The sequence below is a fragment of the Phascolarctos cinereus genome, unplaced genomic scaffold (genome assembly GCF_003287225.1).
Source record: "Phascolarctos cinereus isolate Bilbo 61053 unplaced genomic scaffold, phaCin_HiC Scaffold_4;HRSCAF=312, whole genome shotgun sequence".
NCBI classification, from domain to species: Eukaryota; Metazoa; Chordata; class Mammalia; order Diprotodontia; family Phascolarctidae; genus Phascolarctos; species Phascolarctos cinereus.
This window is the reverse complement of record NW_027555847.1, coordinates 339133370-339149750: the sequence shown is the minus strand read 5'-3', so window position 1 is coordinate 339149750 and position 16381 is coordinate 339133370. Positions and strand designations below refer to the sequence as shown.

The following is a 16381-nucleotide window of genomic DNA, read 5'->3' as shown; positions in this document are numbered from 1 at the left end:
GGATACACATTTAGTGACTTTGAAGCATAATTCCAAATTGCTTTTCAGAATGGCTGGACGAATTTATACTTCCATCAACAGTACATTAATAAGCCTCTTTTCTTGAAGGCTTCCAGTCTTTGAAATTTCCCTTTTTTGTTTGCTGTGCCATTCTTATGGGTGTAAAATGGAATTTCAGAGTTAATTTAATTTGCATTTCTCTGATTATTAATGACCTGGAACATTTTTTCACACAATTATTATTTGTATTTTGAATTTCTTTCTTTGAAAAATACTGGGTGTGGGTCATTTGTATCTAAGAATATTTCTAAGTTAGGAGCTATCAAGAAATGGAGAACCCCAATACAGCACAGCTGGAACATAATTAAGTGATGGCAGCAGTCATAGTACCACAGTCATTTTATCATCAGTATTCTAGTTAACTGCTCTTAGTCCCTGAAATGGTTCCTTACCCTGACTTGAAGAAGTGATACAAAGCTGTTTCATAGGCTGCTATGCAACCTGAGGTAAAATAGCAAAGGGGACACAGAAAGAGCCTTTGTCAATCATATTTCCAGATGGCAAAAACTAAATGTCTTCCCAGATATCAAAGGAAGCTCAAAGGAATCCTTGGCACCTGAAGGTCAAGAGATGAATAGTCCTCTGGGGACACAAAAACATTCAACATATGGCACCGAAAGAATTTATTGTAAATAATGGTAAATACATCAAGTCATCATCGTGAAAAAGGAAATAGAAAATCACACATGTAAAGTATGTGCTTTTTCTTCCAAGGTATGGCTAGTTATCAACAATTTAAATATTTAAATACTTTGAGGATGGACCCTTTTCACATAATTTCATTATCAAATCTTCTCCACCGTTACACCACTGCAATCGACATCAAAGTCTACTTTCAGTTAGTGTGTTCCATTTTTATCAATTCTGTAATGATTTGTAATATCTTGTCATCTAAAGGAAAGACAAATTCATGAGTTTAATTCAATACTGGTGAAGTCAATAAAATAAATTCACAAATTATACAATATTTTAACTTTACAATGTCATTAATAAATAGCTAGGCTAAGAAATAAACAGCAGTGACAAAGTAAAATAAGAGAATAAAGATATTAGTTATGAAATGAAATATAATGTGGATGAAGATCTGCCTGAATCATCATGGATTCTAAGTGTTCCACAAAGTTCTAATCTGATTCCTCACTATATTATGACAGCAACCCTGAGATCCTTGAATTCTATGTCAGTGGAATATAAGCTCTGAGAATCTTACCAAGCTAGAAAGATTTTAAGTATGGACCTGTGTTCATTCAAAGACCAGCGAAGTTAAGTTTGGAGAAGCTCACTATCAATAGGTGGCCATGTTAGCCTCTGTGAATCTACATTTCTTCATCTGTAAACTAGGAATGAGGCCAATAATACCTCCTTACAAGGTTGTTGTGAAAATCAACAGAGATGAAATGTACAAGCCTCATGTCATGTCACCTAGTAACTGTAGGTTTCTGATTTCTGAAAATTGTTAATACAATTTCTATCCATTTGAAAGTATCTAAACGGAGATAATGCCATGACCCTCCATGACCAAAAGATGATTAAATTATGCCCTGAATATAGGTCCAACTTTCTTTACAATAACACTCTGAGGCAAGCTGTGAAAGGATTTTCTTCCTTTCAGAGATGAGTAGCCTGAAGCTCAGAGGTTTAAAGATTTAGGTAAGTGGTAAAGCCAGAACTCTGAAGATTTCAAATTCAGGGTTATCAAGTGCTGGTACTAGAAGCTGCCTCAGAGATAATCTGGTTCAACTCTCCCATTTTACATATAAGGAAAGTGATGCCCAAAGGAGTGGCTAAAGCAATACAGCTAGTTAGTGGCACAACTACTTTTGCTCTGGAAACAGGAAATGATAAAATCATTTTCATCCCATTTCAGCATTATTGCAAAAGCTTTAGCTCTACCTGGCCTTTGTATGTATCTTGCCTAAAGCTAACCCTAAATTTAGGTTCCCTTAGCAGAAGATTAAGTCTTGTGAGACAATGTATCTTTTAATATTCTAAAGCTGGACCTATGCAGGACTTCCAGCAGCACAAGACAACTTTCCTGTTCATCTGTGCATTTGAATATCCAATTCAACAAACATTTTGGGCAGTGCACATGTCTAGGTCTTAAGGCCACAAAGACAAAAATAAAACAGTTCTTTCACAGTATCTGATTAATCTGAACTCTCCTAGGGTCCACATTGTACATCTCTGAAGAAGAACTGTGCACTCATTCTGTGCAAACTATAATCAACTCATGATTACTTGTGATGAGAAAAAGGGATAATGTAGAAAACAAGCTTCAAAGGAAACTTTCATTCTAGATAACTGTTTCATCACCAAATCTTTACCAGGATATTGATACTTTCAAAGTCCCTTTGATTCTGTCAATGTGACTACTTCCTCATCATTGCAGTTTGGTTTTAGAGTGAAGTTCTAAACTCAGGGTCCATAAACTTGTTTTTAAATATTCAGATACCTGTATTTCAACATAATTAATTTCCTTTGTAATTCCATGTATTTTATTTTATTAATTTAAAAACATTACTCTGGGCAGCTAGGTGGTGCAGTGAGAGCACCGGCCCTGAATTCAGGAGGACCTGAGTTCAAATCCAGCCTCAGACACATAACAATTAACTAGCTGTGTGACCCTGGTCAAGTCACTTAACCCCATTGCCTAGCCGATAAAACAAAACAAAAACATTACTCTGAGAATAGGTCCACAGGCTGACTACCAAAGGAGCCCATGACACTCACAAAAAAGTCAAGAGCCTCTGCCTTCAGGAGCTGATCCAGCAAAACAACTCATTATTCTGTGGGCAAACTTGTGATGAGCGAGGCTGAATTGAATGTAGCTAATTTAGGTCCTAAGACAAAAGACAGTGAGTCCTTGGACCTATACTCAAAATCTTTCCAGCTTAGTCAGACCTGTCAAGATTCATGTCCTGTTGCCACAGTCTCTGAGAACATGGGAGGCATGATCATCGACAATGAGAAATCAGAGGAGGGCTGCGGTATTTAGAATAACAATAAACAACAAAACCGACTAAGCTTTGTCTCACCATCTTTTCTTCTCTCAGGTGGAAAAAGTCAAAATGCTGGCAGGAAAAGTGAGAAAAGGAAGAATCACAAGTGGACAGTTTGGCCCCGAAGACTTGGCTGTGTGATTAGCAGGGGCAAGTATACAATGTACGAATTTTAATTTAACTACAGAATAAAAAGTTGCCACATTAGAATACATTACAATATGAAAAAATTAAAAATTCTGAGTTAAGAATGAGATTTTCCCCTAAGTGTTCCTAATAATATATGAATAATGTACACACTTTCTTTTATCCATGTAAAAAAATCATACAATTACCTTCAAGGGACATTTTAGGATTTTCAAGCTTTTTTCGAAGAACAGACTCAATGAGTACTCTTAGTTGTTTGAAAATAACAGCAATCTTTACAGGGGCCTGTTGAAAAGAAGAGTGAAAACAGTACATGACACAATGAAATCATATAACCAGTATATCTTTGAATTAATTAATCTAACAAGTATATTCCTTGTGATTTGCTTTTAAAGTAAAACATCTAGATAAAAAGGAGAGACTACTAGTAAATTACTTCTAATATCTAAGCTAAACAAACCTTCTCAGCTTCCATTCCTGCCCTCTCACAACTTAAGCCAACCATTCAAAACTGATCCCCAAAATAAAAATTCTTCTGGAAAGTCTATACCTCAAAAGGCAGGTGAATCTGATTTTTATAACCCACAAATTATAAAATATTATGTTGTCTTATTCTCTTGTCATGGAAACCCAATGGAAAGTGAAGTCTGTCTCCTTCAGTATGTTTTAGCCATTGTCAGGGTTATGCTAAATGACAATAAAATTTCAAAGACAGAGTCTCAAGGGTACATACTAAAAAAGGCACTTTTGGCACCTCCTTTTAAAGACTGACATACTGGTCTATATCTTTATCTGATCACAGAATGTCATCGTCATTTTTATTTTTTTATTTTTTGAAGTAATTAGGGTTAAGTGGCTTCCCCAAGGTCACAACAGCTAGTATGCATCTGAGGCTGAATTTGAACTCAGGTCCTCCTGACTCCAGGGCTAGTGCTCTATTCACTGTGCCACCTAGCTGTCCCATCACAAAATTTAAAGGTTTAAAAAAAAGGGGGGAGGCAATGTCATCTGATCAATCTTCATTCCATTTCCAGTGTATGTAACAGAAAACACGTAAGCAAAAAAGGGAGGAGTCTTAAGAGAGCTAGTGTAAACAAATTATTTTCATCAATGTGATTATATCCATCTGGCTTCTTTTCAATTATTTTAATACAAGTCCTGTTATAGCTCTAAGAACTATTTGGATTCTCTGGTTGAACTGAAACCATATTGTATAAATCAATCAACAAGCATTCTTGAAGCACCTATTATGTGCTAGGTGCTAGAAACAGACAAAAATTTAACAATCCCTGTCCTCAAGGAGCTTATAATTTATTGAGAGAGACAACATGTACCTGTATATAATTGTAAGAAAAATACAAAATAAGTATTAGGAAATTTTGGACATGAGGGGACTAGTTGAGGGTGGTGGGGCAGGAGGGAAGGTGTGAGTAAGAAAGGCTTCAGGTACAAGACAGCCCTTACGTTGAGTGTTGATATAAACTTGGAATTCTAAGGGGCAGGTGAGGAGACAGTGTGCGCCAGGCATGGAGGGAAGCCACTGCAAAGGCACAGAGGCAGAAGGTGGAATCCATATCTGAGGAACAATAAGCACAGTTGGGCTGGATTGTAGAGAACGGGACAGGGAGTGATCTAAGGATGAAAAAATAGAATGAGAACAGGTTGGGAAGGGCTTTAAATGCCAAACCGAAGAATTTACACTTGATCCTACAGGCCATAGGAAGCCCTTAAGGTTTACTGAATAGGGCAGTAAAACACTCAGATCTGTGTGGAGGACGGAAAGGAGGAGACAGGGAGATCGATGGGGAGGCAATTGCAATGGTGCAGTCAGAGAGGTAAAGGATCAGCTGGGGTAGTGGCCAGGTGAAGACAGGGAAGGGAGAGAATGTTCGAGAGATGTTATCAAGTTAAAAGCTAAAGCTTTGGTAACTGCTGGTTATGTGGGCTGAGGTCACAGTACAAATGAAAGGATAACATCAAGGCTACAAACCTCGGAGTCTGGATTAACAGTGTTCATGACAGAAATAAGGGAGCTCAGAAGAGAGATGGGTGAGGAGAGTGATAAGAAGGGACAAATAAGAAGTTCTGCTTTACATACGTTGAGTCTAAGACGCCAACAGAACACGCAGTGTGAAATATCCAAAAGACAGGTGCAGATGAGGGAAATAAGCTTAAACAAGTACTGAATATGAGAGTCTGACACAGGGAGTTAGTAACTGACCCTTGGGAACTGAGGAATTGACCAAGTGAAAGAAGGCAGGAAGAGAAAAGGACCAGGACAGAGCCCTCAGCTGCACCTGGTGTAGGGAGATGGCCTGAGAGAACTAAAGGGTCAAGAGACTGGAGGCCACAGTGTGGATGAAGAGCACAGCTTGGTACTGAAAGGCAGAGGGCGAGGATGAAAGCTAAGAGTCTGTGATCAGAAAAGGGCATGTCAAAGTTCATGAAAATGGAGGTGGCACAGTTGTGGGTAATAACAAAATCGAGGGCATAAACATCTTTTGTGGAGGGTTGAGAAGAGGTAGAAGAGGAGGGCAAGTTTATGACCTGGGAAACTGAGGTGTTTGAGGGGGCATCATTATGTATGCAGAAGCTCTCCAGTGTAAGGTTAGGAGGGGGAGATGAGAGAGATTATGAGTCAGTTAGGGGAGTGATGTGGAGGTCTATAGACAACAGCTACCAGGATTTTAATTGGGTGGTAGATATGGATGAACCTCAAAAGATAAGATGTTACTGAATGATGGTGGTAGAGGGAGAAGCCAGGAATGGTAATGGGGAGCAGGGAGTATTCCAGCTCTCCCACACTGGCCAGTGAATTAAGAGGAATGAGGAAAAGTGCGGCCAGTGCTGGACCTGCCATTTCACTAGTATAGGAAGTTGACATATTTCACTGAATATAAATAGCTGGTCCTACAAAATCACAGTATCAGACAAAATAACATTATGGGAACCTGAGGGATGGCTAGACTCACAGCTGGACTATAAGGGCACTCTTGGTGACTGGCTTTTTTAAGAGCATGGCAGGGTTTTGCTAGAAGGTATTAATGACAAATGGCACAGCTGTCCAGTGTGGTGGACGCAGTGCTCTGTGTGGAGCTGGGTGACATCGCCTCCACACCTGGTTCAGACTTACTCTCTTTGTGACCCTGGCCAGTCACTTGACCTCTACACATGAAAGGTTTGGGCTGGACAATGTCTATCCCTTCTAGTTCTAAATTCGGGGACTGACTCACTGCAAAATAACGTAGGACAGGGCAACACTAAGTAAAATATGCTTTTGATGCAATTTTCAAATTTAGCAAAGGTTACTTCTGAAGTCTAAGGATTTAAAACTCTTGCAACAAAATATAAAATACAGTGCTGTTCATATAGTTTAACTATGTCAAGAGAAGAAATTCTATTTTAAACATATTTATGAAATTTAAAAGGTACCTCAAGGGTAGCAAAAGTTGAAAATTTTCATGTAACTATTAAAAAATAAATCTATCCACAACAGTTTGTGTACCTGAAAGTAAATCCAGCCATCCACAGAGAGAAGACGCTCCCGATGCTGTACTTCTATATCACCACCAAAAAGTAAAATTGGAAAGGGGCTGATGAGAGTGGTTTCTCTCAAATATACCTTGGCATATCTTACCTACAACACACAATAAAAACATCTTACTGGTCTGATATTTTAAATAAGCAAGAATTAAACATCTTTCATTTTTAGAAGTCCTTCCACTGTCATGTCAATTGGCCCGGAATGTACAAAGGCACATATTTGCACAAGCACTGTCTGCCCATTCTCTTTCTATCCATGATTCAGTTATTAGCTTTCACGTAATAATGATAAAAAAATTCTAACCTTTCATTAAGAGTATTTTAAGCATCAATCTCCCAACATTTTAGTCCCACATTTCTCTTAAAAATACAGAATTTATTGCAAGACTATAATATAGGGAGAACCCAAATGAAATTGAATGACTCCACGGCAATCCTAACATCTGAACTCAAACTGTAAGGAGAATTTAAAATTTCTAGTTTCCAAATTTCTTCCCCCCTTCCTATTCTTGAGAAAATATACTATGTCTAGGCACTTAAATGTGGTGATTTCTGGGGGCTGTATAGCAGAGATTCTCACTGTTACTTGAAAGCTCAAGAAACTGGCATGAAGGATTTCTTTAGTAAGGGAGGAAAGATTCTGTTGTACTGTGACATGTTTCCTTTACCTCTCAGATTGCCTAAGAAAATACATCTCTATGAAAAAGAAAACTTCAAAATACCAGACCAATGAAAATAGTAACTTAGAACAACTAGAATACCTACTTAGAAAAAAAAATCAACTACAGATGAAAAGGTTAATACTTAAAATGAAACAAATGATTTGGCTAAAATAGTATACTGAAATATTGAAGTTTGTTAGATAGCAGTAACACAGTATGACACAAGCATCTGTGATCTTGAGCTGAGGCCAAACAAGTACAGGATGCTTTAGTATGTATCAATAATTTGTTGTCTGGGACTGTCATTATCTAAGTTCTACTTTTTCTTGTATTAGTTAGTTGACTTCTCTGGGTCAGTCCAAGTATACTCAGAGAAATGACACATTTATTACAGAATGTCTACTTTTCAGTTAACTCTCATTACAACCAAGTAGGAAAGGTAAATAATCTAAAATGCAACTTCTCGATTTCTAAATAAAAAAACCAAGCATTTTTTGGTTTTATGATAATCATTTATTACACTCCATTTCAGATATAAATGAATATGACTGGCTCAAATCAAGAACAGGTAGTTCAGATTTTGTTTATTCGTTTCAATAAAATCTGACTTTTACAGATCCCATTCGGGGTTTTCTTGGCAAAGATACTGGAGTGGTATGGTACATGGCATGATATGGTACATGGTACATTGTCATTTCCTTCTCCAGCTCATTTTCCAGATGAAGACAATTAGGCAAACAGTGACTTGTTCAGAGTCACACAGCTAGTAAGTGTTTGGGGCCAGAGCTGAACCTAGGAAGATGAGTCTTCCTGACTCCAGGCCTACCACTATCCATTGTGCCACCAAGCTGCCCAATTTCAGATACTAATGCTCTTTAAAAATAAAAACAAACCCTTTACTTTATTGATATCTTTTGTTTTTGTACCACCTTCATTTCTGAATATATCCCTTCCCCTCCCCTACCCAGTGGGTGTCCCCTGCCTTCCCTCCCTACCCCACTGTAACAAAGACTTGAAAAGTAGAAGGAAGAAAAAGCAATTTGGAAAAGCAATCAACAGGTCAAGTGTTTGACAGAATATGCAATATTGATAAGAATATTTTCTACAGAATTTTCTTCATAATGGAACTTGGCTTCCAAATATAAAAACCAGCTTACCTTCTCCTGGTATAATAGCCATCCATAAACTTGCAGGTCTCTGTTCACAGAAGATGGGTGCACTTGGGCTTTGCCTTGAGCTGTGTCCACAATGCAAGCCAATTTCTCTGTGACATCTATTGATGTTGTGTAGGATAATCTTGCCCACACTGTCATACAGTCCTGCAGTCAGAACAGCTTTAAGAAGGGCTATTTCCTGAAAGGAGAGGGTCTGGATGGCTCTGTTTGCATCCCAGCCATTAGAGGTTGTAGAGGATACAAATCCTGCTGCCTTGACTAGCTTTATTAATTCCTGCTTTACATCCTGCAATTGGTTTACAATAAAGACAGACAAAAAATCATAATCTCATATTAAGTTTAAACTACTTATTAAACAAGGAAAATAGTAGTTTATACTGGAGTTATCTCATTTTTTAAAAGAAGATTTAAAAAATCCTCCATTTGACTGATTGGAACCCTTGCTAAATTAGGGGGAGATTTTAATACTGGTGGCTTCAGAATTAAAATGAGTCACCCCAATTTTCCCATGAAAGTATTTCTGTTAAACAAATATTTCCACAATATAAAACAATAAAAATAAATCTAGACGATTATTTTTACCTACTATATTTAATCTGAGTGACCTTCATTGTCCCCTTAATAATTTGATAAAAAAAGGGATTGAGTGGGGAAGTGAAAAGTGTAAAAGAAGAATTAAATATTTGAGGTCTTTTCAGTCAACAAGTATTTATTAAGTGCTTACTATGTGCTAAATGCTGGGGATACAAAGAAAGGCAAAACCTGGGTCCCTACCCTTAAGAAGCTTACATTCTAATGGGGAACCAATATGCAAATAACTACTTATACACAAGACAGATACGGTGTTATTGACAGTAAATTTATAGGGAAGGTACTGGGTGGGGGTGGGGGAGAGTTGTACAAGATGGGCTTCTCCCAAAAGGTGGGATATGAGAGTATTCCAGGCATGGGCAGTGAAAAGGTATGGAATCAAGAAATAAAGAGTGGTATGTGAGGATTAGCGAGCAGATCCGTGCTGCTAGATCATCAAATATATGGTGAGTGTTAATGTATATGTAAGATGACAGAAATGTAAGAAGGGGCCAGGTTGTGAAGGGCTTTAAATGTCAAAGAACATTCCTATTCAATTTTGGAAGAAATACAGAGCCACTGGAGTTTGCTGAGGGGAATGCCATGATCAGACCTGTGATTTAGGAAGAGCACCTTGGCAGCTGAGGTGAGGGGAGATACTGAGAGGAGACCAAGCTGAAGGCCATAGTCACGTTCAAACAGTGAGAAGCCAGTGCTTGCCTGAAGAGGGGAATGGCCATGTGAATGGAGAGAAGGGAGAGGTGGGGTGAAGGGAGAAACAACAACACTGGATGACAAATTGCATTGTGGAGAACTAAGGACGATACCAAAATTGAGAGCCTGGCTTACTGGGAGAATGGTGGTATTCTCAACCATAACAAATGGGAAGGGAGGAAGGTTTTGGGGGGTGGGGAGAAGGAAAACTCTTGTTTTGATATGTTAAGTTTGTAATGCCAGACTGGAACTCAGAGGAGAGACTGAGGCTGGCTAGGTCTGGTGTCCCAAAAAAACTTAGTGCAGTTTTAATCTTTAACAGTTTAAGCCTTAAGCTAGTAAAGTTTAAAACCACCTAAGGCTTTGGGGACACTCTCTATTTAGATCTGGGAACCATTTGCACAGAGATGACAATTGAATCTCATCCTCTACCATCAACCCTTCATGAAAACTGCTAGTTGGGAAGAAAAAGAAAAAAAAAGATTATAAACCTTTACAACATATTTTCAAATAACCAAAGAAAATTAATTTCTGTTACTAAATGCTGGAGTTTGTCTTACCTCTAGAGTTAACAGTGCTGTTCTATTAAGAAAGTTCCTTCTGCAGTAAGCCATTTCAGAACGATACCCCCCTTCCTGTCGAGCCTTTTTCCATCTAGAGAAATATTATCAGAGTTTAAGAGGTACCAACCGTTAGGCAGCTATTGAAGATCAATTAAATCTTATTTAAAAAAGAGACTCAAAACTTGTTAGTACTGGCCAAAAGGAAAAGGTTATCACTAGAAAGTAAATACTTTTTTTCACAGATAAAATATTATAAGATCTATACTAAATTATTGAATCCTTTTTTTTAAATAAGAAAACATCCACTACATTTCTGCCTTGGAAACTTCCCTTTTACTCTCCAGGGTATCACCCAACATGTTGTTCCAGGCTCCCAGGTTCTCGACCTCAGTGCTGTCCCAACTCCTCACATGCTCTCTCACTCTGCATTATCTAAAAAGTTGACAAATCTTGTCACTTTTACCTCTATAATATAGCTTTCATCTGTCCCCTTTTCTCCATTCATGTGGCCATTACCTTTGTGGAGGCCCATATCGCCTCTCACCTGCACCATTACAATACCTTCGCCCTGGTCTCTGCTCAAGTCTCTCCCCTTACAATCCATTCTCTACCAGGATTTTCCCAAAACACAGTTATAAATCATACTCAATAAATTCTAAGTGTCTTCCTATAAACTCTAGAGGCGAATATAAATTCCTTGGTTTGGCCCTGAAAGTCCTTCACAATCTAACTCCTCCTCGACTTTCTAGCCTTATCACACACTATATCCTGTTCCACACCTCACTGTTGCTGCTCCTGCTCTTTTGCACAGGCTCTCCCATTCCTGAAATGCTCTCCTTCCTCAGCTCTGCCCCTTAGAACCCCGAATTTTCTTTAAGACTCACACCTTTCTATATGAAGCCCTCCTGTAATCACCTTATGCTTATTTTGTATCTACTTATATGTGTCCATGTTGTCTCCTTAGACAGAATATGCACTCTTTGAAAGCAGGGGCTATTTCACTTTTGTCTTTGTATTTCCAGTGCTTTGAAGAAGTTCCTCAAACACAGCACATGCTTATTAATAAATGCTTATTGACATTTTGATTCTGCTTCAAATTTTTGGAACAGATACAAAAATACTAAAATATCCTGCTATTTATAATAAAAATGAATGAAGTGGGGGGGCAGCTAGATGGTGCAGTGCATAGAAGCAGCAGCCCTGGAGTCAGGAAGACTTGAATTCAAATCTGACCTCAGACACATGACACTTACTAGCTGTGTGACTCTGAACAAGTCACTTAACCCCAATTGCCTCACCAAAGAAAAAAAAAAAGAATGAAGTGGAAATGTTGATGCACTTTTGTAAAGAGTAACAAGAGGCTATCACTGAAACGCAACCTTAAGTGCCTACTTAGGCTGAGATCACTTTCAAAGCTTAATAAATAATAGATAAATAATTGTTTTTTACCCTAGATATGCACTATAGATGGTGAGGTGGTCTGAATTTGCCAGAGCCAAAGCTGATTTTGCAAGATCTGCTTCATCTTTTCTACCAATTGGTGTGGTAAAAGGAGACTTCTCTGTCATAACTGCAGCTAATGTGGCCTATAAATGGAAAAAAAATTACTTCATGATCAACGAAGCACAAAAACAACATTAATTTAAAAAAATAAACTATACATTGTTCTTTTCAATAAATACTAAACTGCACATTAATAATTTAAGTGATCGTTATATTACCTTATGAAACATTTTGTTTCAGATTCTCTAATATTTTCCTTACGATACTTCCACATGGTAAGGAGAGTTATCTAATTCTCTTCAGCATCAGAGAAGAAGCAGCACAGAAGACACTAAGGGACTGACATAATTCTATAAAGCCAGAGGGAAAGACAGATCTGTCACCCTGATTTCTGGATCAGAGGCAGCAGGGGGTAGAGGGAAGAACACCTCACTTGCAGCCAAAAAGCTTGGGTATAAGTCTCTGTTCTGACATTTACTCTCTCACTTCCCACACCTGTCAAATTCCAGTTAAGTTGCTCAGCACTCTGAACCTCTTGGTTTTCTCCTACCTGGCCTCAGAGAGCTGACCTGAGGAAAGCACATTTTTCACCCAGAAGCCACTGCAGAACTGTGCATTATCAATAATGACTCCCATCTAGTGCTCTTTTCAGTACCTCCAATATCCTGATGCCAAATCACGTGGCCAAAGTGTATTTACTTAGGAATTTTCCATAATGAATCCTTTAAACCATAATTTTAAAGTACAGTACAATGGCAAAGGCACAATTGCTTTTCTTGGGATCTGAAAACAAAAAGGACTAGTCTTTCAGCATAATTTTTGTGGAAAAATTCCAATACTAAAGAAAAGTGAGTAAATCGTGCTCTTCTGCACTGACTATATTCTGTTCTGGTCTTCGAGGGTGGAGGGCAAGTCTAAGAGCTGCATGTGACTGAGCAACTACTGCTACTGTATACTCTTTCCACATGCGCTTTCTCATGCTGCTTCTGAAATGGTACAAGAAAGCTGAACTGCTACCAGCCACTGGCTCAGGAAAAACCAGGAACAGGGTAGAAAAGGCAGCTTTTCCCCCTATTATTCTTAGATGAGAAGGAAAGAATCAACCTGGGCCACTGAACAACTACAAAAATGTGCAAATCTTTCAGCCTGGAAATCTTGGGTTTACCACCATCAAGAATCTTAATGTTCCCCAACTACCTATGCCATACTGCATAACTCAATGTTTTAACGTGGATTAACGGTAAATATTTCAAGGATGTGTCATTTTGTTCACATGACTATGTACTCTACCAATGCAGAAAACAAACCTTTAACTTCTTAGTGGAATGTCTTCATGAATTGTAGTGGTGGAAAACATTATTTGCTCTTAAAAGAAGAATGGAAAAATGGTAAGAAGAAAACATTAATGGGGGCAGAGGAGGGAAAGAGAAGATTAGGAAAAATTATCTCTCCTAATCAGGATACACAAGTAGATATCTACACAAAAAAACATAAAAGGCATAAAAGGGAGAACTTGAACCTTACTCCCATCAGTACTGGTCAAAAGCAGGAAAAATATACTCACTTGGGTACTCTGCACTCAAGAAGGAAACAGAGGACAGAAAGAGGAGGAAGGAGAAATAGGGAGGGTAGATTAAAGAAGGAATTAAGGAATTTAATTAAGGAATTAAACAAAACAAACTCTAAGGATGTATATGAATATTTACAGCTCTGCTTGAGATGGTAAAGAAAAGGGATCTTATGGGAGCCCACCAACTGGGGAATGCCTTTGTGATATATAAATGTGAGAGAATACTATTGTGCTGTAAGAAATGATTAAGGGCATGATTTCAGAGAAACCATGTATGAACTGATATACAGTAAAGTGAACAGGACCAGGAGAATAATTTGTTTAATGACAACACCTCCCGACACAGATGAAAGCCTCAGAATACAAAGTCTAACACTTACACAAGCCCACATATATATTTCTTTTGGACAAGACTAATGAGGGAAAACCCAGAAAATATTACCCTAGAAAAAAAACAAAACCCTGAAACAGCTGAACTAGAAGAAAGATGGGGAACAGCAGTGCAGTAGCCCAGCAAAGGGGTCTCCCAGTGCCTCAGCAAAAATAAGGGAAGCAGCACGACAAAGGGCCCCAGGCAGATAAGCACCCTGCAGCATTCATCCCAAAGGAGCTGAAGAAAACAACCTAGAGTCTTCCTAAAGTCCCAGCCTTCTTGATTCTAACCTAATACCAGGTAAGCTGTCAGAACCCTACAGCCTCCAACTGTCAACCAGGAGGAGATCCTGAAGCCCAGGTGGTAGAGCAGATAAACACCAATGCCTGGACCTCCCAAGGCCTCAGTAAGGGCGGGGGAACTGATGGAAACCAGCTCAGAAAACCACCAGGTGCCTCAGCACTCTACCACCAAGGAATCTCCCAGTGCATTAGCAGAAACGAGGGAGGCAGCATTGCAAGGGGCCCCAGGCAGATAAACACCCTGAAGCACCCATCTAAAAGGAGCTGAAGAAAGCTAAAGGAAAGGAAAAGCAGGCAACCTAGAATTGCCTGAAAGTTCCAGCCTTGCTGATTCCGCCCAACATGAGGTAAGCTGCCAAAACCCTATCCAATTGCCAACATAAGAGGCCCCAGCACACAAAGCCAGTGACCAAGACCTAGGCTCCAACACAAGAAGCTTGGGTCAGTGCCCTCTGTTCCCCAGCAGGAGCTCAATCTCTTTAAAGGCCAGGGAATAAAGAAACCATGAGTAAAAAGAAACATACCATAGATTCATATTATGAGAAGAGTGGAGATCAAGACAGAAATTCTGAAGACGACAACATTGTCAACAAACCCACATCTACAACATCAAAAGGGAATATGAACTGGTCTGAAGCCCAAAAATTCTTCCTAAGTAGAAGAGCTCAAGAAGGATTTTAAGAGTCTAATGAGAGAGGTAGCAGAGTCCTTAAAAGATATAATTGGCCAATTGGAAAAAAAGTACACTGAAGAAAACAAGTCCCTAAAAAACACAATGGCAAACTGGAAAAAAAACACTGAAAAAATCCCTTAAAAATACAATTGGCCAATGAAGAAGGAAGTACAAAAACAATAGAAGAAAACAGTCTGTTAAAAACTAGAATTGGACAGATGGAAACTAATGATTCTATGAAAGAGCAAGAATCAGTCAAACAGAAACAAAAAAATGAAAAAACGGAAGAAAACATAAAATATTTCACTGGTAAAACAACCAACCTGGGAAATCGATCCAGGACAGACAATTTAAAAATCATTGGACTACCTGAAAATCATGATGAAAAAAAGAGCCTGGACAGTATCTTTCAGGAAATCATAAAGGAAAACTGCCCTGAAGTCCTAGAACCAGAAGGTAAAATAACCATAGAAAGAATACACCACTCACCACCTGAAAGAGATCCCAAATTGACAATGCCAAGGAATATAATAGCAAAATTCCAAAACTACCACATAAAAGAGAAGGTGCTGCAAGCAGCCAGAAACAAACAATTTAAATATCATGGAACCACAGTCAGGATTACACAGGACCTTGCACCTTCTACATTAAAAGACCACAGGTCGTGGAACACGATATTCCGTATGGCAAAGGAGCTTGAATTGCAGCCAAGGATCAACTACCCCGCAAAAATGAGCATGATTTTTCAAGGGAGAAGACAGATATTCAACAAAATAGGGGACTTCCAAATCTTCCTCATAAAAACACCAGAGCTCAACAAAAAATTTGATCTTCAAGTACAAGATTCAAGAAAGACATAAAAAGGTAAATGGGACAGAAAGATACAAAATGTTGTTAATAAGGGTGGACTGTTTACATCCCTACAAGGGAAGATGACACTTGCAACTCTTGAGAACTGCACTGTTATTACACCATGTTAAAGGAGTATACATAAAGGGGTGGATATTAGTTGACTTTGATGTAATGATAAAAAAAAAATCTAAACAAGTGGGTTAAATGGATCCAAGTAAGTGGACTAGTCTGATCTTAGAAAATGTACTGAGAAAGGAGGAGGCAGACAAGGGTAAATTACATTACAGGAAGACAGAAAATCCTATTGCAGAGGGAAAGAAGGGAGGGGGTGAGCATTGTTTGAACCTTACTCTCATCAGATTTGGCTCAAGAAGGAATAACATAATCAGTTGGTATGAAATCTAACTTGCCCTATGGGCAGTAGGAGGGAAAAGGGAAAGAAAAGGGAGGGGGATGGAAGGGAGGGAAGAAGCAGTGGGGGCAAAGGGGAGGAGAGGGGAGGGGAATAACAGAAGGGAGGAGAGACTGAAGGAGTCGGTGGTCAAAAGCAAAGTACTGGTGAGGGGCAGAAGGGAGAGAGGAGAAAGAAAAGCATAAACAGGGGAAAAAAGGATGGAGAAAGCGACACAAATAGTAATCATAACTGTGAAAGTTGAATTGCTATCTTTTTTTTTC

The 16381-nt window shown here is 38.7% G+C and overlaps 1 protein-coding gene across 1 annotated transcript in view; it reads right to left on the bottom strand.

The window, feature by feature from the left end:
* Positions 1–668: 668 nt before the first annotated feature.
* Positions 669–16381, bottom strand: part of DHX29 (DExH-box helicase 29) — a 66014-nt gene continuing 50301 nt past the window's right edge. The window contains 7 exon segments of the mRNA XM_020997204.2: positions 669–951; positions 3395–3491; positions 6712–6843; positions 8569–8700; positions 8702–8872; positions 10431–10524; positions 11883–12019. Coding sequence (XP_020852863.1) covers positions 896–951; positions 3395–3491; positions 6712–6843; positions 8569–8700; positions 8702–8872; positions 10431–10524; positions 11883–12019 — 819 coding nt within the window. The 3' untranslated portion in view covers positions 669–895.